The sequence below is a fragment of the Nicotiana tabacum genome, chromosome 1 (assembly GCF_000715075.1).
Source record: "Nicotiana tabacum cultivar K326 chromosome 1, ASM71507v2, whole genome shotgun sequence".
Classification (NCBI taxonomy): Eukaryota; Viridiplantae; Streptophyta; class Magnoliopsida; order Solanales; family Solanaceae; genus Nicotiana; species Nicotiana tabacum.
Genome location: NC_134080.1, coordinates 98,232,462 through 98,251,097, shown reverse-complemented (window position 1 = coordinate 98,251,097; position 18,636 = coordinate 98,232,462). Strand labels below are relative to the sequence as shown.

Genomic DNA, 18,636 nt, shown 5'->3' with positions numbered 1-18,636 from the left:
TTTATTTCCCCTTTTTCTTTTTAGTGGTGGTCGAATCCTATAGAGATTGCCTACGTATCATGTCCCCGCATGAATCAGACCATGCGTAGTTCTATCAAAATAAGTGTGAAAAGCAAAGAGACAATTTTTGGAAATTTTCGATTTTTTCATTAATAAACATTATATTACAAACTAGACGCTTTCGGAAAGGAAAATAACAGACTCAAAACCAAACCAAGTACAAACTCAAGAATTTCTGACAGACTCTGATGCGAAAAGAAAAACAGACTCTAACAGACAACAGACTCTAAGGAAAAAAGAAAATGCAGACTCGAACTACGAATACATTAAAGTTTTAAATTTTGGTGCCCGCGGGGCATCATTCGGCCTTGCCGCGGGCTTAGGTGTAAGGCCCCTTTCCAGCTGTTCCAATTAATACATGATTTGCTTCACAAATATCATCACTACCGAGAAGAAAGTAGTGCGGGTCATGTTTTCACACACCCGACATTTCCTGGTTATAGCATGAGCAATAGTCAAAATCTTGTCCCTGGTTCGGTCTTTCTCTAGGAGTAGGCGTTCTATCTGATCCCCTCTAGCCTTCAAAACCTGAGAATCATGTAGATATTGTTTCTGTAACTGTTGTATTTCATCTTCCATCAAGGCCATTAGATCATAGCAGTGTTCACTTTCGGTTTCAAAAGCCTTGGCTTGTTTAGCCGCCTCGCTCTCTAGGGTGGTCACCTTCCTTTTTAGACTGGCAATGGTCTTTTCATAATCCTTCCTCGCCTGTTGTAAGTACTGTGTGCGCTCTTTTGTTCTTTTTTCCCATTGTGCCTGGAGTTGTGCTATGGTACCCTCAGATTTCTTCAAATCATCCCGGCACTCACTGATTTCCTTTTTCAACCCTTTTATTAACCGCTCATCCGACCGACTCCTTTGTTGGTTGTCAGCATCTATCCTCATTTGTCGGATTTGGGCTTTCAGCACCTCATTTTCTTGGGCCAATTTGTTCTTTTCTCCCTGATCGGCATCAACTTGCAGACTATTTTCAAATTCCAGGTCTTTAATCTGTTGCTTCAGCTTGCCTATTTCTGCCCTGTAACTCTCTTCTTTTGCTAATCAACCCCATTGCTCTTGTGAATCATTAGTAAACTGTTGGACATGGGCTCTTTCGGCGGGCCTTTAGAGAATCTGGAACCTTTTCCCAAACCACGCATTATACTTCGGGTCCACCTCACCTTTAGCCAGATCTCGGACCATAGTCTTAGGCTCGAGGAACCGACATTCATTCCACAATTTGCGAATTTTATCTTCCGGGAATGTGGCTCTCGGACTTAACTCAATGACGTGCTTGCTCAAGTTTTCATCTTTGGGGATGACTTGAAACCTTCCCAGTTGGCGTAGTACCCGATGGGGAGCATACGGTTGGATACTCCGAACACCTATTAAAAGAATATGACACTCTCCTGCTGACATATATATCACCTCGGTAACAGGCAACCACCCAAATGCCCATTCAATTTGATCGACAGTCAATGACCTCAGTCGTATGAGCCAAGCTTCGGTACCCTCAAGAAATGCAATACCCCTTACCCGCTTTTCAAATTCTTCGATACAGCTTAACCAAGTCAGCCCATAGTTCATGTACCCCGCCCGGTGGCACAGATGTTCTCGCATCCACAATTGAAGTAATAAATTGCAACCTTGGAAAAAATGTCCTCCCTCCCTACAAACAGTCAGTGCTCGGTAAATTTCTGACAAAATCAGGGGAACTATAGTGCTATCTGCCCTTTTAATTGCAACATCAACCATCCCCACGAGACCTGTCTCTATTTTCTTATCTACTTGTGGACAAATCACGATTCCCAAGAATGTTGTTATGAACGCCAAGGTTCGTCTTGCTTCCCATTTACTTCTGTTCCCAGCATGGGTTAGTCCCAGATTTGGTTCTTCGAAACCCCGAGGATTACCATAACGCTGATATAGGAACTGAAGAGTGCAACATCCTCCCGACAAATCATCATTCTGAACACTCCGGCTGATGTTTAGCAAATCCAAAAATTTGTGCGGAGATACCGGTCTTGGTGACAGCAAATATTGACCCCTCAGATTTCCATTCAGACCCGCATAACCCGCGACTTCCTCCAGTGTGGGTGTAAGCTCAAAACCCCCAAAGCGAAACACATTGCGGGTCGGGTCCCAAAATGGTATTAAGGCCTCGATGACATCCGACTTTGGCTTGACATTTAGTAGACCGACAAGACCTCCCAGGATTCTAGCCACTATTTCTTTGTTCCCTTTTCCCAGATCATTCCACCACATGTGGAGCTGGAGGGGGACCTCATTAAGTATGGTGAAAGATTCATTTGCATTTGTGTTCATCCTGCACATTTATTAAGGTGATTAAGAAAAAGGTAATTTTATTTGATTCAAAACAAAACTACTATTTCCAAACTAAAATGAAAGACCCGGTTTTTCAAACACGGCCTTTCAGCACTCCGGAGACGAAGATTTTAAGGTTGTGTGGATTAACCGATCGAAATCTTAAAACTGACCAAAGGTGGTTACTTATGCAAAATCGGCCTTCCGGCGTCCCTTTTGGGGACATTCGGCTATTTTTGATAAAAACGGCATCACCCGACTTATTTATGACGAAAATTAAAATTTGACATTTTTTGCTATTTTTGCAAAAGGGGAGGTTAGACCCAATGAGGGTTGCCTACGTATCTCACATCCAGTGAGAATCAAACCTGTGTAGTTCGGGCAGAGAAACTAGCTATTTTTGAAAACAAGATTCTTTTTCCTTTATTCCTTTTATAACAAACAAACAAACTATTTTTCTTCTCCGTTTTTTAAAACAAGACAAACTAAAATAAAAGACTCTTTTTCACGCATTTTTGCTTTTTGAGTAAAACAAACAATTTTAAAAACATAAAATATTTTCTTTTTATTTTCTCAAAATTTCGGCAGAGTTTCGACAGTATTTGGGCATTGGTTTTATTCCAAAAATAGGTAATTAACTCTCTACACTGCTATTTCCTCTCTCTCCTTTTTCTTTTTCTCAAATTTCTGATATTCCCGAGATTCAAAAGCCGGTCAGCATGCGAGTCCGAACAAATAAATGCACAGAAAACAAGTAGGATGCATCAGGATGGTCTTTCATTTCAGGTTGCTTGTCCTAGATGGACCCAACCCCTGTGTTGAGTCCCCTAAGTCAAATGCACATGATGCAAATAAGCGTTCCTACTAGGGATCCGGCATGAAGTTGAGTTATTCTAGGTTCAGAACCTGGGTATTTGTTCTAGACCTGGCTTACCCGAGCGGACAACTCGAGCCGAGGGGAGGGCAGTGTATCAGGAATACAGAAGCTTCACCGGCTTTGCAACTTATCTGAACCTCGTTCTAAAATTGGATAAGACTCTAGACAGAAAAGAAGTCACACGAAGTGCACACTCCTCCATGATTTAGAAGACTCAGAAAGAAGAAGGGTTTCGTAGCAATTCATATATAGTTCACAGAATATCAAAGTGGTAAAAGCAACACTTAGCACATTAGGCCCAAACATGTAACAAAATCAGATAATAAATAAAGCCAACTATAACAATTCATCTAAGCTCGAATTCTGAACCCTGAACCAGAGATTCTGGGTTCGGTCCCCAGCAGAGTCGCCAGAGCTGTCACACCTCCTTTTTACCTACACCCGCAAGGGCATAAAGGAGTTGTTCCACTTAAAGGACAATCGGAATGAGATTTATTATTATTTGTTCAGAGTCGCCACTTGGGAGATTAATGGTGTCCCAAGTCACCGGTTGAATCCCGAACCGAGGAACATATAACTCTGTTAACAGTCCGCGAACCAGAAATCCGAGTAAGAAATTCTGTTAACCCGGGAGAAGGTGTTAGGCATTCCTGGGTTCCGTGGTTCTAGCACGGTCGCTCAACTGTCGTGTTTAGCTTTTATCTGATTTTAATACATGTTGAACTTATGTGCCAATTTTAAAGATCATTTACCGCTTTAATTAAAAAAATTAAGACAGTGAACGTTGTTTAACAAACGTGTTTTCGGATCACGTCACTTGAAATGCACCCGGATCCTTGACACATTTTTATATAACATTTTAGGATTTGGATTTGGGTCGCATGAAATGCACACCCGAATTTAAGAATGTAATTTTATTAAAATCGCGCCTAAAGAGTCTAACGCGTTATTATCTTTGGGGAGGGCCGTGAAATTCGCTAAACGGCCCGTCCCTAAATCTAAGTATTTTAAACAAATATTTATTGAGGGCCCCGCAATTTTGCATTTTTATTCGGCGAGGCTCATCTCATTTTTATTTAAAGGCCAATCCTAAAGAGACTATGATTTTCTACCTTTATTGTCTCTACAGATAAAAGAAAGGTCCTAATTAATTTGTTGTTGGACTAAGGCCAACCACATAATAAATCTGCACCAAAGCCATCGGGCTCTAAGACAATCCCAACAAAGAGAGTGTTACGCTCATGCTCACGCCAATGATGGGATATGCGCTGATTTCAGCCTGGACCCAAATATACACGGCCATCAGAGATGGGCCTGGGCTGCTCATTCAAGGACTGGAAATTATATTGAGTCAAAAGCCTAGACACAACAATTCGAATTGAGCAATTACTCCTGAGTTGTCTCAAGTTTATTCACTTAATTCAAGCTAGTATTGATTGTTTTGATTGTAGCTTCATACTCAGGCATGCAAATAACTGAAGGTATTTATTTGAAGGTGTTGATCAAATTAAGGGAGGTTATTAACTAAAGCAAACTACTAAACTCAATGAACCAATTCCATGAATCTGAATACTCACAAATCCTAACGTTAATTCAACGATAACAATTCAAATACAGACATTAACTAAGTCCAGAACACTTATTCTCATGTATATGTTAAAACAGTGGACATCCATATTACCAACCTAGTCCAGTTAAACTATTATCACATCTGAGCTGACCTCAACATTAAATCATGACTGGGCTCAAATCAATTTTCAATTTGTAGTTAAACTTCTACTTTGAATTCAGTAGCTTCAATCAACATTCAATAATATCAACTGGAAGTTTAAATCAGATCCAATTATCACCTAATGACTACAAAATTCGCATTAGAAGACCATGAATCAGCTAACAGTCCATGAATAAAAATAAATCCTCCGTTTGTATACAACAAATCACTACTCAACTATGCTTAACAATTCTAACATCTATTTAAATCCAACAGCCAGCAGCAGTTCTCAGAACCAAGCAAGTGTGCAATTTATTCCATGTTCAACCTCATAATTACATCAGAATTTTGAATGTGTACCTGGAAATGAAAGAAGGAAGCAGAAAAATGAGGTATCAGCAGTAACCAACAGCAGCAGTAGTATTCAACACCAGAAAATGAACCAGCAGACTAATTTTGAACCCAAGGGATGTGATACGATAGTCAGACCCTAATTTCAGCCTTAGCGGATCAGCAGACCCCAAACCAGACTCGACTTAAACCCTTTTTATTATCAGCTAACCAGAAATTGCTTCCATATTAGAGGAAAACTTCAGAAAATACCAAATGACTCAATGAAACAGTGTATTTTTCTGAAATTCTGCAATCGTTTTTTTGATTATTTTTTTTCTTTCTGTATCTGTTTCTGTGTATCTCCCTCCTATATCTCTCTCCGAATGTCCTTCTTCCAATCTCTCTCAGTGTATATTTCTCTATTTTCCAAGTACTAGACCCTCTTCCTCTCCTGAATTTCAACTCCCTTAAATGGGCATTCAATTAGTGCATTTTCCACTACCAATTTAACTTTTCATTTTTTTAATCCTCCACTCAATTATCCACTTAATTATTTAATCCATTAGTGCAAATACTACCCTACTATCCACTAGAAACTTCTTAAGTAGGTGAACACTTAAATAATTCCCACTATTATCTTAAAGTTTCTGTTTTTAAACTTGAAATTCATGGGCCAGGCTGAACTCAATTCATATTGTTTTAGGTTATTCAATCTTTATACAAACAAACTTTCCCAGCAGACTGCCTAATAGTTCTTAAAATGAAATAATTTCAATAAAATTAACAGGAATCAATTCAAGAACTACTGTGAGTTTAAACTACTGAGAAACAAAACAACACCAAACAAAATCAATAAACAATCTATTAACTAAAAACATAGAACAATACTGACCAAATAAATAATCTAATAATAGAAAGGAGTAGAAGAAGATAATAATAAGAAAAAGAGAAAAAATTAAAACCAGGAAATTTACCTCCAAATATCTGAATATTGTCTCTAATTAGGCCTTTGATTTTCTTCGAATTGTGGCCGGAATAGACCTTAATCGAGTGTTCTCGACTGAGAACACACAACTAAGGTCGATTTCGATCTCAAATCTTCAAGCATCTAACGATTTGGATTTTTTGGGTTCGTTTTTTTTCTTTCCAATCCAGATTCGAGGAGCTTCAAGGGTATTCGAGGGAAACTGGTGATGGATTAGGTATGAGGGGGTCAAGGAGATTGTGTGGTGTTAATTTGGGAGGGATTGGAGTCGGCTAGGGTTCGGAGGTTTTGGGATTTGAACCTTAGATCTAAAATTGAGAGGTTCGGGCAAGATTCGAGGGAAACGAGTCATGGATTTGGAAAGAGGGAGTTGGGGTGGTTCTGGGGTGTGATTTTTGAGGAGAACGGAGCCGGCGCCGCCACCGGAAGGCGGTGGGGAATGGTGGCGGCTGGTCTCTAGGGTTTGGGGTGAAGGAGACGATAGACGAGATGGGGGGGGGGGGTTCTGAGGGGGCGGGGTTTGTTTGGATGTATATATACTGGGGTGGAATTGGATCCAGGCCGTTCGATCAAACGAGATCAACGGCTTGGATTATCTGATTAAATAAAGCGACGTCGTTTGAGTGAGCTGAAGACCGGATCGGTCTTAGATGAAATGGGTCAGATACGGGTGATGGGCAAAGCTTTGGGCCGTTCGATCAAATAAAATTGATGGCCCTGATCAAAGCGTGTCCAAACGACGTCGTTTGGTTCTGGTAAGGGCGGACCAAATTGGAACGGGTCTGGGCTGGTTTTTGGCTAGGTTTGGCTGGGTTTTGGTTTTGGGTTTCTTAAATCAACTTAAATTTGGCCCAATTCTGAAAAGTTAAAACCAAAATCCTAAATTAAATTATAAAAACACCAAATTAACTTAAAAATACTAATTAACTCCAACTAATAATTATCACAAATAATTAAATGTCAAATTAAAAGAAAATCACAACAATTTGACTAAAATTACAAAAAATATGTTATTATTTTTTGAATTTTCATTTTTGTAAAACATCTAATTATTAATTAATTCCAAAAAATGTAAAAATCAAATATTAAAAGAAAATGCTATATTTTTGTATTTTTAATGCATTAATAAAATTAAACATGCACACAAATATATGCGAACAATCAGGGAAATCACACAATAATTCCTAAAAATAACACATAATTAAAGAAAAGACCTAATTTTGGGAATTCTTTTGGAGTAATTCGTATGAGGCAAAAATCATGTGCTCACAGTGGTAATGACTGTGATTATCTAACTGTTACAAGTCATTGGATAGATGAGGAGTGGATAATGCAAAGCACATTATTGCTTATAGAATAATTAATTCACGCCACACAGGTAAGTTTATTGCTAACACAGTTGCAGATATTTGTAGATATTTTTGCATTAGAGATAAAATTATGTCGGTTTCAATGGATAATGCTTCTAGTAACAATAACGCTATAGGCTTGCTTACAACTACACTAAATCCTGCATTTAGCAATATTTTTCATGTTAGATGTATTTGTCATATTTACCATTTAATCGTCGGTGCTGGTATGAAAGTTTTAAATGTAGAAATTGAAAAGGTTAAAATGGCTCTTGATTGGCTTTTTTATTCAAACCATAGAAGTAGACTTAGAGACTATTTTAAAAAATGTGATGAAATTGGCCTTAGAGAAAGAAAGGTTCCTAAACCTTATCCAACTAGATGGAATTACATGTATGAAAGTTTAGTTGTTGCATATGAATATAGGAACCCAATAAGCGCAACGTATAATGCTCGTGTAGGTGATGGTGATGATGATGATGATGAGCACCTTACAAATCAATATTGGAGTAATGTTAAAATGCTTGTAGACTTTTTAGAACAATTTCATGTTGCTACAAATGAATTATCTGGCAAATATTATCCTACTATTTCTAACCGTTTAGTTTATATCGCATCACTTGTAGATTTATTTACTCAATTTTTAGAGGGTGGAGTAATTTATCAAGAAGCTATTAATTATATGAAAGCTAAGTTTAAAAAATATTTTTTCCCTATCCCCCCTAATTTTGGTGTTGTTGCATTATTAAATCCTACAATGAAATTAGGAGGTCCTCACTTTTGGTATTCAAAAATTTATAACGCTTTATCACTTTCAGTTGAGGAATTTGCTACACATGGAGATGCAAAAGCCTCAATTAAAATAAATGCTCAAACAATTTATAATGTTTATCAACTTGCCTTAGATCATGCTAGACCAAATGTTCCAACTCCTACTTCGTCTAGTTCGCAATCATCTAAAAGAACTGCGGACCTAAAAACCTTTAGTTCTTGGACGGAGTTCAGGGGTTCTCTAGGTGATAATTTTGGTGATAGTTCACAACTAAATGAGCTTCAAGTTTATTTATCGCAGGGACTTGAATCAGAGAATCCCGACGGCTCCTTCGATGTTTTGGAATGGTGGAAGGACAAACAAAAATACTATCCGGTTCTTTCAAGGATGACTCGAGATATTTTAAGTGTTCAAGCTTCAACAGTGGCATCGGAGAGCGCTTTCAGTCAAGCGAGACTTCAAATCGGTGATCATAGAGCGTCTATGAGAGAGAGCTTGGAAAAATCAGTACTCTTCAGAGATTGGATCCGTTAGGAAAGAAGAAATTTTGGACTTGCAGAATCACAACCGGAGATAGATGAAGCTTATGAAGAAATGCTAGCGGAACTTGCGCAGGATGCTACTTCGCCCGGAAGCGGTGATGAACAAGCTTCTTTTCCACCACCACCAACGGAAATTCCTCCGGACCTTGAAGGATTTATGAAATTTGTTAGAGATAATACATAGACTAATATGTAACTTGTATTTTGGCACATCTTCCTTAGTTTTTTTTCCTTTTAATGGTGGTATTAGTACCTTGTTGTGCTCATTCTATTGGGGGGAGGAAGACTAAGAAAGATATTGTCATTCTTTGTTAATGTCGTAATAATAAAAATTATAAGACATTCCCTTGAATATTTCTTTGCAATTTATTTTGTGTTTAAATTTGATATAGTATATATATTATATATCTAATACATATAAACTATATATATATATACATATATATAAGGAAATATATATAAGCTATATATTATATAAGGCAATATATAATTATATATACACACAATACACCCTTATATATACATACTATATATATTTATATATATAGGCAATTTATATTAGTATATACATATATAGTTTACAAGAAATTGCCTTAGATAAAAGAAAATAAAAAAAAAATAGTCTGGAAACGAAAAAGCCTGTTAGGCCCGTTTAAGCCCGTGGGCCCGGCCCATTTAGCCCGGGACCATGTGGGCTTAGGACCACCGTGGGCCGGTTCCACCCATTGGGACCGTGAAGATCGGGACCGTTTGGCCCAGGACCGCCAAAGCCCGGCCCGCCATGGCCCGAGACCGTTTGGCCCGGCCCATTTAGGCCCGGATGCGGCCCACAATACAACCTTACTTGAAAAGGAAAATCTTCCTTTATGTTTTACTATTCACTAGGTGTGTTCAAAATCGAACCGAAACCGAAAATCGAACCGAAGCTTAATGGCTTATTGGTATCGGATTAATAGTTTAACGTGTTACATCCCGCATTTAGTACGTTAAAGTTTCGTCATAAGTTAATCGATGTAGACTCGGGAATGAGATTATTTTGAGATCATAAGCATTTGTGCTATTTGTAACAAGTGACAAGTAAGTGTTATAAAGGCCAGAGGGTTAACGAATTGAAGAAATTGAGTATCACCGAAGTTTGTTATTTTGGGATAAAATATGATCCGAGTTATAATACCCGACATTTATGGACTAGTATCATACAAGATGTTTTATGACCATGATAACATGATGTATAAAGTATATTAAGATAAGTAGAATTTTAAGTAATTTAAAATAATTTTTAATTACATGAATAATTGATTAATTATCAAACAACGGGTTATTATCTAATTAATTAATAAGTTGAGATAAGATTAAACCCTCCAAAACGTGGCAACAAAAGTGGAAGGGCACAAAACCCAATTATGTGACTTTTAGAATCTTTTGGAAAGGTGGCACATTTAAAACCTCTACCACGTATCTATTCCTTTTTGATAGTCATTGAGTTACTGAGATTTGAGTGAGATTACTCTTGCAAAATATGACACCTTGCAGACTTACCCAACATTATGTAGTTACCAAAGCCATTTTATATTTTAGTACATTTAGTGGACATGACAATTTGCTATACAACATTGTGATATAAATACAAAAATTTAGGTGGTGCACCGACATATATGTATCATTATTTACATAGTCTTTTTTTAAGAATCTTTGAAGAGATGAATGATACTTTCATACGAAAGGAACTTATATGTCCCTTTTTCCCGTAAAATTCTATAGCACATGGATTTTGATAAATTAATATACAGCAAGGTCTGCGTACACACTACCCTCTCCAAACCCCACTAAGTAAGATTATACTGAATTGTTATTGTTGTAATATACAGCAAGGTCATAAATTTGCAAGTGCTGTAATAAGGGAATAAGTGCACTCTCAAGGATTTTATCGAGCATGAGAATCATGTAAGATCATCTAGTTCAGTTAAATGTTTAACAAGTCAAACGCTGGATTGAGGATTATGGCTACAGAAATATTCTTTCGTCAAGAAAGTTAATGATTGAGTTAGAAGTAGAAGGGTTCATTCAAAGCCTCAATTTCCATAGCAGACATATCCGGTGAAGGAGCTCAATTAAAAATTATTGTAGAAAAGAAAAATCTTTTGCAATTTTAAGGGAATACGGTATAAACCTTCTCAAGAATATCACATGGATTTTCCCCTACTCCAGGTATGTTAAGGCTAATCCTTCCTTCTTTTGGCATGATTTAAGTAACGATACGTCACTACTAGAATTCTGGAAAAAAGCGACCAAACTTTAGCGACCAAAGTTGGTCTGTCAAGAAAAGTGACCAAAGTTGGTCGCTAAATTGGCGAAAATAATAAAATAATTATTTGATATACATTAGCGACCAAGGTTGGTCGCTACTTGGTCGCTAATTTTGTCAAAATATTGACCGGACTGGTCAGACTTGCTTGGTCAAAGGTATACTGAGATTAGCGACCAACGTTGGTCGCTACAGGGGGACCCACTTATATAATTATAATAATTATAATATTATTTTAAAAAAATTATAAAATATAAATAAATATAACTTAAATTGATATGACTTGAACTTTTGTGGATATGAGTTGAACCTTTAGGATATGAACTGAATCTTTAGGATATGAATTGGACTTTTAGTTTATGTATTGGAATTTTAGTTTATAAATTGAAATTTTAGGACATGACTTGAACTTTTGTGGATATGAGTTGAACCTTTAAGATATTAGTTGAACCTTTAAGATATTAGTTTATGTATTGCAATTTTAGTTTATAAATTAAAATTTTAGGATATGACTTGAACTTTTGTGGATATGAGTTGAACCTTTAGGATATGAATTGAACATTTAGGATATGAATTGAATTTTTAGTTTATGTATTTGAATTTTAGTTTATAAATTGAAATTTTAGGATATGACTTGAACTTTTGTGGATATGAGTTGAACCTTTAGGATATGAATTGAACCTTTAGGATATGAATTGGACTTTTAGGTTATATATTGGAATTTTAGTTTATAAATTAAAATTTTAGGATATGACTTGAACTTTTGTGGATATGAGTTGAACCTTTAGGATATGAATTGAACCTTTAGGATATTAGTTTATGTATTGGAATTTTAGTTTATAAATTAAAATTTTAGGATATGACTTGAACTTTTGTGGATATGAGTTGAACCTTTAGGATATGAATTGAATATTTAGGATATGAATTGGACTTTTAGTTTATGTATTGAAATTTTAGGATATGACTTGAATTTTTGTGGATATGAGTTGAACCTTTAGGATATGAATTGAACCTTTAGGATATGAATTGGACTTTTAGTTTATATATTGGAATTTTAATTTATAAATTAAAATTTTAGGATATGACTTGAACTTTTGTGGATATGAGTTGAACTTTAGGATATTAGTTTATGTATTGGAATTTTAGTTTATAAATTGAAATTTTAGGATATGACTTGAACTTTTGTGGATATGAGTTGAACCTTTAGGATATGAATTGAACATTTAGGATATTAGTTTATGTATTGGAATTTTAGTTTATAAATTAAAATTTTAGGATATGACTTGAATTTTTGTGGATATGAGTTGAACCTTTAGGATATGAATTGAACCTTTAGGATATGAATTGGACTTTTAGTTTATATATTGGAATTTTAGTTTATAAATTGGAATTTTAGGATATGACTTGAACTTTTGTGGATATGAGTTGAACCTTTAGGATATGAATTGAATCTTTAGGATATGAATTGAACTTTTAGTTTATGTATTGGAATTTTAGTTTATAAATTGAAATTTTAGGACATGACTTGAACTTTTGTGGATATGAGTTGAACCTTTAGGATATGAATTGAACCTTTAGGATATTAGTTTATGTATTGGAATTTTAGTTTATAAATTAAAATTTTAGGATATGACTTGAACTTTTGTGGATATGAGTTGAACCTTTAGGATATGAATTGGATTTTTAGTTTATGTATTGGAATTTTAGTTTATAAATTGAAATTTTAGGATATGACTTGAACTTTTGTGGATATGAGTTGAACCTTTAGGATATAAATTGAACCTTTAGGATATGAATTGGACTTTTAGGTTATATATTGGAATTTTAGTTTATAAATTAAAATTTTAGGATATGACTTGAACTTTTGTGGATATGAGTTGAACCTTTAAGATATGTATTGAACCTTTAGGATATTAGTTTATGTATTGGAATTTTAGTTTATAAATTAAAATTTTAGGATATGACTTGAACTTTTGTGGATATGAGTTGAACCTTTAGGATATGAATTGAACATTTAGGATATGAATTGGACTTTTAGTTTATGTATTGGAATTTTAGTTTATGTATTAGAATTTTAGGATATGACTTGAACTTTTGTGGATATGAGTTGAACCTTTAGGATATGAATTGAACCTTTAGGATATGAATTGGACTTTTAGTTTATGTATTGGAATTTTAGTTTATAAATTGGAATTTTAGGATATGACTTGAACTTTTGTGGATATGAGTTGAACCTTTAGGATATGAATTGAACCTTTAGGATATGAATTGGACTTTTAGTTTATGTATTGGAATTTTAGTTTATAAATTGGAATTTTAGGATATGACTTGAACTTTTGTGGATATGAGTTGAACCTTTAGGATATGAATTGAATCTTTAGGATATGAATTGGACTTTTAGTTTATAAATTGAAATTTTAGGATATGACTTGAACTTTTGTGGATATAAGTTGAACCTTTAGGATATGAATTGAACCTTTAGGATATTAGTTTATGTATTGGAATTTTAGTTTATAAATTGAAATTTTAGGATATGACTTGAACTTTTGTGGATATGAGTTGAACCTTTAGGATATGAATTGAACCTTTAGGATATTTGTTTATGTATTGGAATTTTAGTTTATAAATTGAAATTTTAGGATATGACTTGAACTTTTGTGGATATGAGTTGAACCTTTAGGATATGAATTGAACCTTTAGGATATTAGTTTATGTATTGGAATTTTAGTTTATAAATTGAAATTTTAGGATATGACTTGAACTTTTGTGGATATGAGTTGAACCTTTAGGATATGAAGTGAACCTTTAGGATATTAGTTTATGTATTGGAATTTTAGTTTATAAATTGAAATTTTAGGATATGACTTGAACTTTTGTGGATATGCATTGAACCTTTAGGATATGAATTGAAATTTTTGGTTTATGCATTGGAATTTTAGTTTATAAATTAAAATTTTAGGATATGACTTGAACTTTTGTGGATATGAGTTGAACCTTTAGGATATGAATTGGAATTTTTGTGTATGAATTGAACTTTTAGGATATGAATTGATATTTTTGTATATGAATTGAACTTTTAGGATATGAATTGAGCCTTTAGGATATGAATTGAACTTTTGTGGATATGAATTGAAATTTAGGATTGCGGGAGGATTTTGTAGAAGGGGTTGATGACTTTATTAGACATGCAATGCAACTTCTACCAAGAATAACTTAGACACAGTACCTGGCATAGTGTCCCTTTAATTGTTGTTCTCATTAGCGACAATGATGATGAGAAGGCAATGGCATGTGTTTCAAACAGTGATGGTGTAGGTAGGAATTTAACATTTCCTAAATTGATAAAAGAAAAGGTTATAGAGGAATTCTCTACTTCATTTTCCAAGAGGAAGTAGAGAATTCCTCTATAACCTCTTCTTTTATCTGCTTAGGAAATGTTAAATTCTTACCTACACCATCACTGTTTGAAACACATGCCATTGCCTTCTCATCATCATTGTCGCTAATGAGAACAACAATTGATCAAAGACACACCCTGTATCCAAGTTATTCTCTGTATCTAAGTTCATCCCGAGTAATAGTACCACGAGGATAATCACCAAAGCCACCAGACAACTTTATGATGCCAATGAAGTAAGATGAGTTATTCAATGAGACTCGTATTGTAAAGAAGAAGAAAGAGACTGATCTAGAAAGATGGGTCGAGGGTCGAGCCTCGACTATAAATGTAAGTTTTTTACTTTTCATTAAGTATTTTGATTTACTTTTATATAAATTTTGAAATACTAATTCAATATAATTTTTCTTATAGGTTCGCTTCACAGTTGATGTGGGGGAATTCATACGCAGTCAGCCACCTAATGAGTCGGGCGAGGCAATCCAACTTTCGGATGAGGATGCTGAAAGAACACTCCTTGAGTACTTTATATACTTTGAACTAGACAATAGAACCAGTTTTCGAATGGGCTTGTAATAAGCGTTAACTTAGTTTTGTTAGCTTAATGTGTTAGTTCTATTGAACTTTATACTTTGTTGTTTTTTATTGTTGTTGTTGTTGTTTATTGTTGTTGGCATAAAATGCATGTTTAGGATTTTTGGTAAGCTGGCAGGTGGTGTAGCTGCCAAAACAGGCATTTTCTGGCAAAAATATACCAAGAAAAGCGACCAACTTTGGTCGTTTTTCCCTTAAAAAAAATAATTTTCTGGGCAATAGCGACCAACCTTGGTCGCTATTTAACCCAGACTTCTTAAAAGCGACCAACTTTGGTCGCTATGCTATTTAAAAAATAATAATTTCTGGAAATATAGCGACCAAAGTTGGTCGCTTATAATTTTAAAAAAAAAATTCTTGAAGTTAGCGACAACTATGGTCGCTTATTTCAATCTTGGTCTCTATTTTCCAGATTTTAAAATATAATATTTGGATTAGAGACCAAAGTTGGTCGCTTTTTTATGATTATTAATAAATAAATAACGTATTTTACATTTAGAGACCAACTTTGGTCGCCAAAATTATATTATTAAAATAATAAAGCGACCAAAGTTGGTCGCTATAGTCTTTACCCGGAATATTTGGTCCTTTTACCTTAGTGTGACGACCCAAGGGGTCATCACCGTAATTCTTCCTTGTTCCGTGCTCCCGAGGCCTTGAAAACCTCGCTTTTAGTTGCCTCGATTGGCGTGCACAGTTCGGGCGCGTAGCCGGAAAGTTTTTATGTTAGAATATGTGAATTATGTGAAACATTTGATGAATTTTAGTATTAATATGCATAATGTTGACTTCGGTCAACATTTTGGGTAAACGGACCCGGACCTATGATTCGACGGTCCCGGAGGGTCCGTAGAAAAATATGGGGCTTGGGCGTGTGCCCGGAATCAAATTCTGAGGTCCCAAGCCCGAGAAATGAATTTTTGAAAGAAATTGTTTTTCTGAAATTTGATATGAAAATTTGAAATGAAAAAAGAAAATATAGGTATTGGGCTCGTATTTTGGTTCCGATGCCCGGTACAAGTCTTAAATATGTGTTAAGCACTATCTGTAAAGTTTGGCTAAAAACGGACATCATATGACGTGTTTCGGACTAAAAATGGAGAATTTGAGTTATGAAAGTTGAAGATAAGAAAATCATGTGTTTGAGGCTTGATCCTATGTATATGATGTTATTTTGGCGATTTGATCGCACGAGTAAGTCCGTAAGATGTTTTTAAGGTTGTGTGCATGTTTGGTTTGGAGCCCCGAGGGCTCGGGTGAGTTTTGAATGGGGCCCGGGAGGTCTTGGACTTAAGAAAATGCAGGTTCAGGTGTTGCAGACACCAGCGCGGCCGCGGTCATTTCCGCGCGGTCCGCGCTGGAGCCGTGCGGCCATGATGCATTTTTGTGCGGTCCGCGTGGCTGAGTATGAGGGTTAGGGTTTCAGGTTAACCAGCGCGGCCGCGCACCAAAACAGTGTGGTACGCGCTGGAAGGGTTCAGAGAAGCCCCACTTTTCTCCCACTCGGCGCGGCCGCAACACATTTTTGTGCGGTCCGCGCCAGGTCCTCAGAAAGGTATACAAGTTCGGAAATTCTCAATAATTTTTCACTTTTCAAAAACCCAAAACCTAAGAGGCGATTTTCCAAACAACTTTTTTTTCTCCAAAACGATTGGTAAGTGATTTCTAACTTAATTTCTTTATTCCTTAACATCTTTTAACATAATTTCAATTTCAAATCAAAGATTTTCATGGGGAAAATTGGGTGTTTTGGGTAGAACCTAGGTTTTCTACAAATTGAGAAGTTGGAACTCAATTTGAGGTCCGATTTAAAAACAAATCATATATTGGGATTCATGGGGGAATGGGTAACCAGGTTTTGGTCCGAACCTCGAGTTTCGACCACGTGGGTCCAGGGGTATTTTTGACCTTTTTGGGAAAAACCTTGAAAAATCTATTTTTCATGCATTGGGGATGATTCATTTAATAATTATTAATGTGATTAAGTAACTTATGACTAGATTCGAGCGGATTGGTGGTGGAATCAAGAGGTAAAGCTATACTAGAAGCGTGAGTTAAGTTTGGAGCATTCGAGGTAAGTGTTTGTTCTAACTTTGGCTTGAGGGAATAGGATTAGGATGATATTTGCTACTTGCTAATGTGGAGTACGGTGTATAGGCATGGTGACGGTTATCTATGCACCGGAGTCTAGCATGACCGAGAGTCTTGATTGCTTTTAATTCGAATAATGTGACACAAGCTCCTTGTTTATTTGATGAGTTTCACATAATATGAACGGTTGAGGTAAAATTGCGATTAGTGTACTTTTGGAGCGTTAGCTCGAACATAAATGTGTTATTTGAGGAAGAATGGATTTAAAAAGGAGAATGTGTTGTGAATACTCCCTTGCCGGGTTAAAGGTATTGAGTTGTTATTCTCCCCTGAAGGGGTCTACTATATGAAGTCAGATATTATGAACTATATTATGGGATCGTGTGACACGCCGTCCACTTATATATGATATTATGGGATCGTGTGGCACGCCGTCCAGTTATATATGATATTATGGGATCGTGTGGCACGCCGTCCACTTATATATGATATTATGGGATCGTGTGGCATGCCGTTCACTTATATATGATATTATGGGATCGTGTGGCACGCCGTCCACTTATATATGATATTATGGGATCGTGTGGCACGCTGTCCACTTATATATGATATTATGGGATCGTGTGGCACGCCGTCCACTTATATATGATATTATGGGATCGTGTGGCACGCCGTCCACTTATATATGATATTATGGGATCGTGTGGCACGCCGTCCACTTATATATGATATTATATATATATATATATATATATATATCATGGAAACCAGAGTTTCTTCTATTTATTTCCGATATTTTATTTTTATCCGTTACTCCCCGATAGCATGTTCCCTCCCAGTTTTACTTTGTATTATCTTGTTATTGTTTTCTTGCACTTGTTGTATATATATCTGTACAGGTTAATTGTGGTAGGTACTGTCTAGCCTCGTCACTACTTCGCCGGGGTTAGGCCAGGCACTTACCAGCACATGGGGTCGGTTGTGCTGATGCTACACTCTGTGCAAATTTTTGTGCACAGATCAAGGAGCAGCTTACGGACCACAGCAGTAGGATTTCTGGGAGCTGTCTTCAGTCCAGGGACTCTCGAGGTAGCCTAGCTGGCGTTCGCAGGCCGAAGTCCCTTTCCATGTTTTTCGTTTGTTCATCTTGTATCAGACAAACATGATGTATTTCCTTTCAGACATTGTTTGTAGTATTCTGTAGTAGTCCGTGAGCTAGTGACACCAGACCTTGGATAGTGATGTGTATTAAACTTCCACACTTTTGGTTTTCTGTTGCTTTGGATTTAAAGTCTTCCACTTAAATTTTATCTCGT

The 18,636-nt window shown here is 36.0% G+C and overlaps 1 protein-coding gene across 1 annotated transcript; it reads right to left on the bottom strand.

Moving 5' to 3' along the window:
* Nucleotides 1-1,164: 1,164 nt before the first annotated feature.
* LOC142163178 (uncharacterized) lies at nt 1,165-2,373 on the bottom strand. The gene has a single exon (XM_075220440.1). It carries the CDS (start codon nt 2,371-2,373, stop codon nt 1,165-1,167), a length of 1,209 nt encoding a protein of 402 aa, XP_075076541.1.
* Between the last annotated feature and the right edge of the window lie 16,263 nt (nt 2,374-18,636).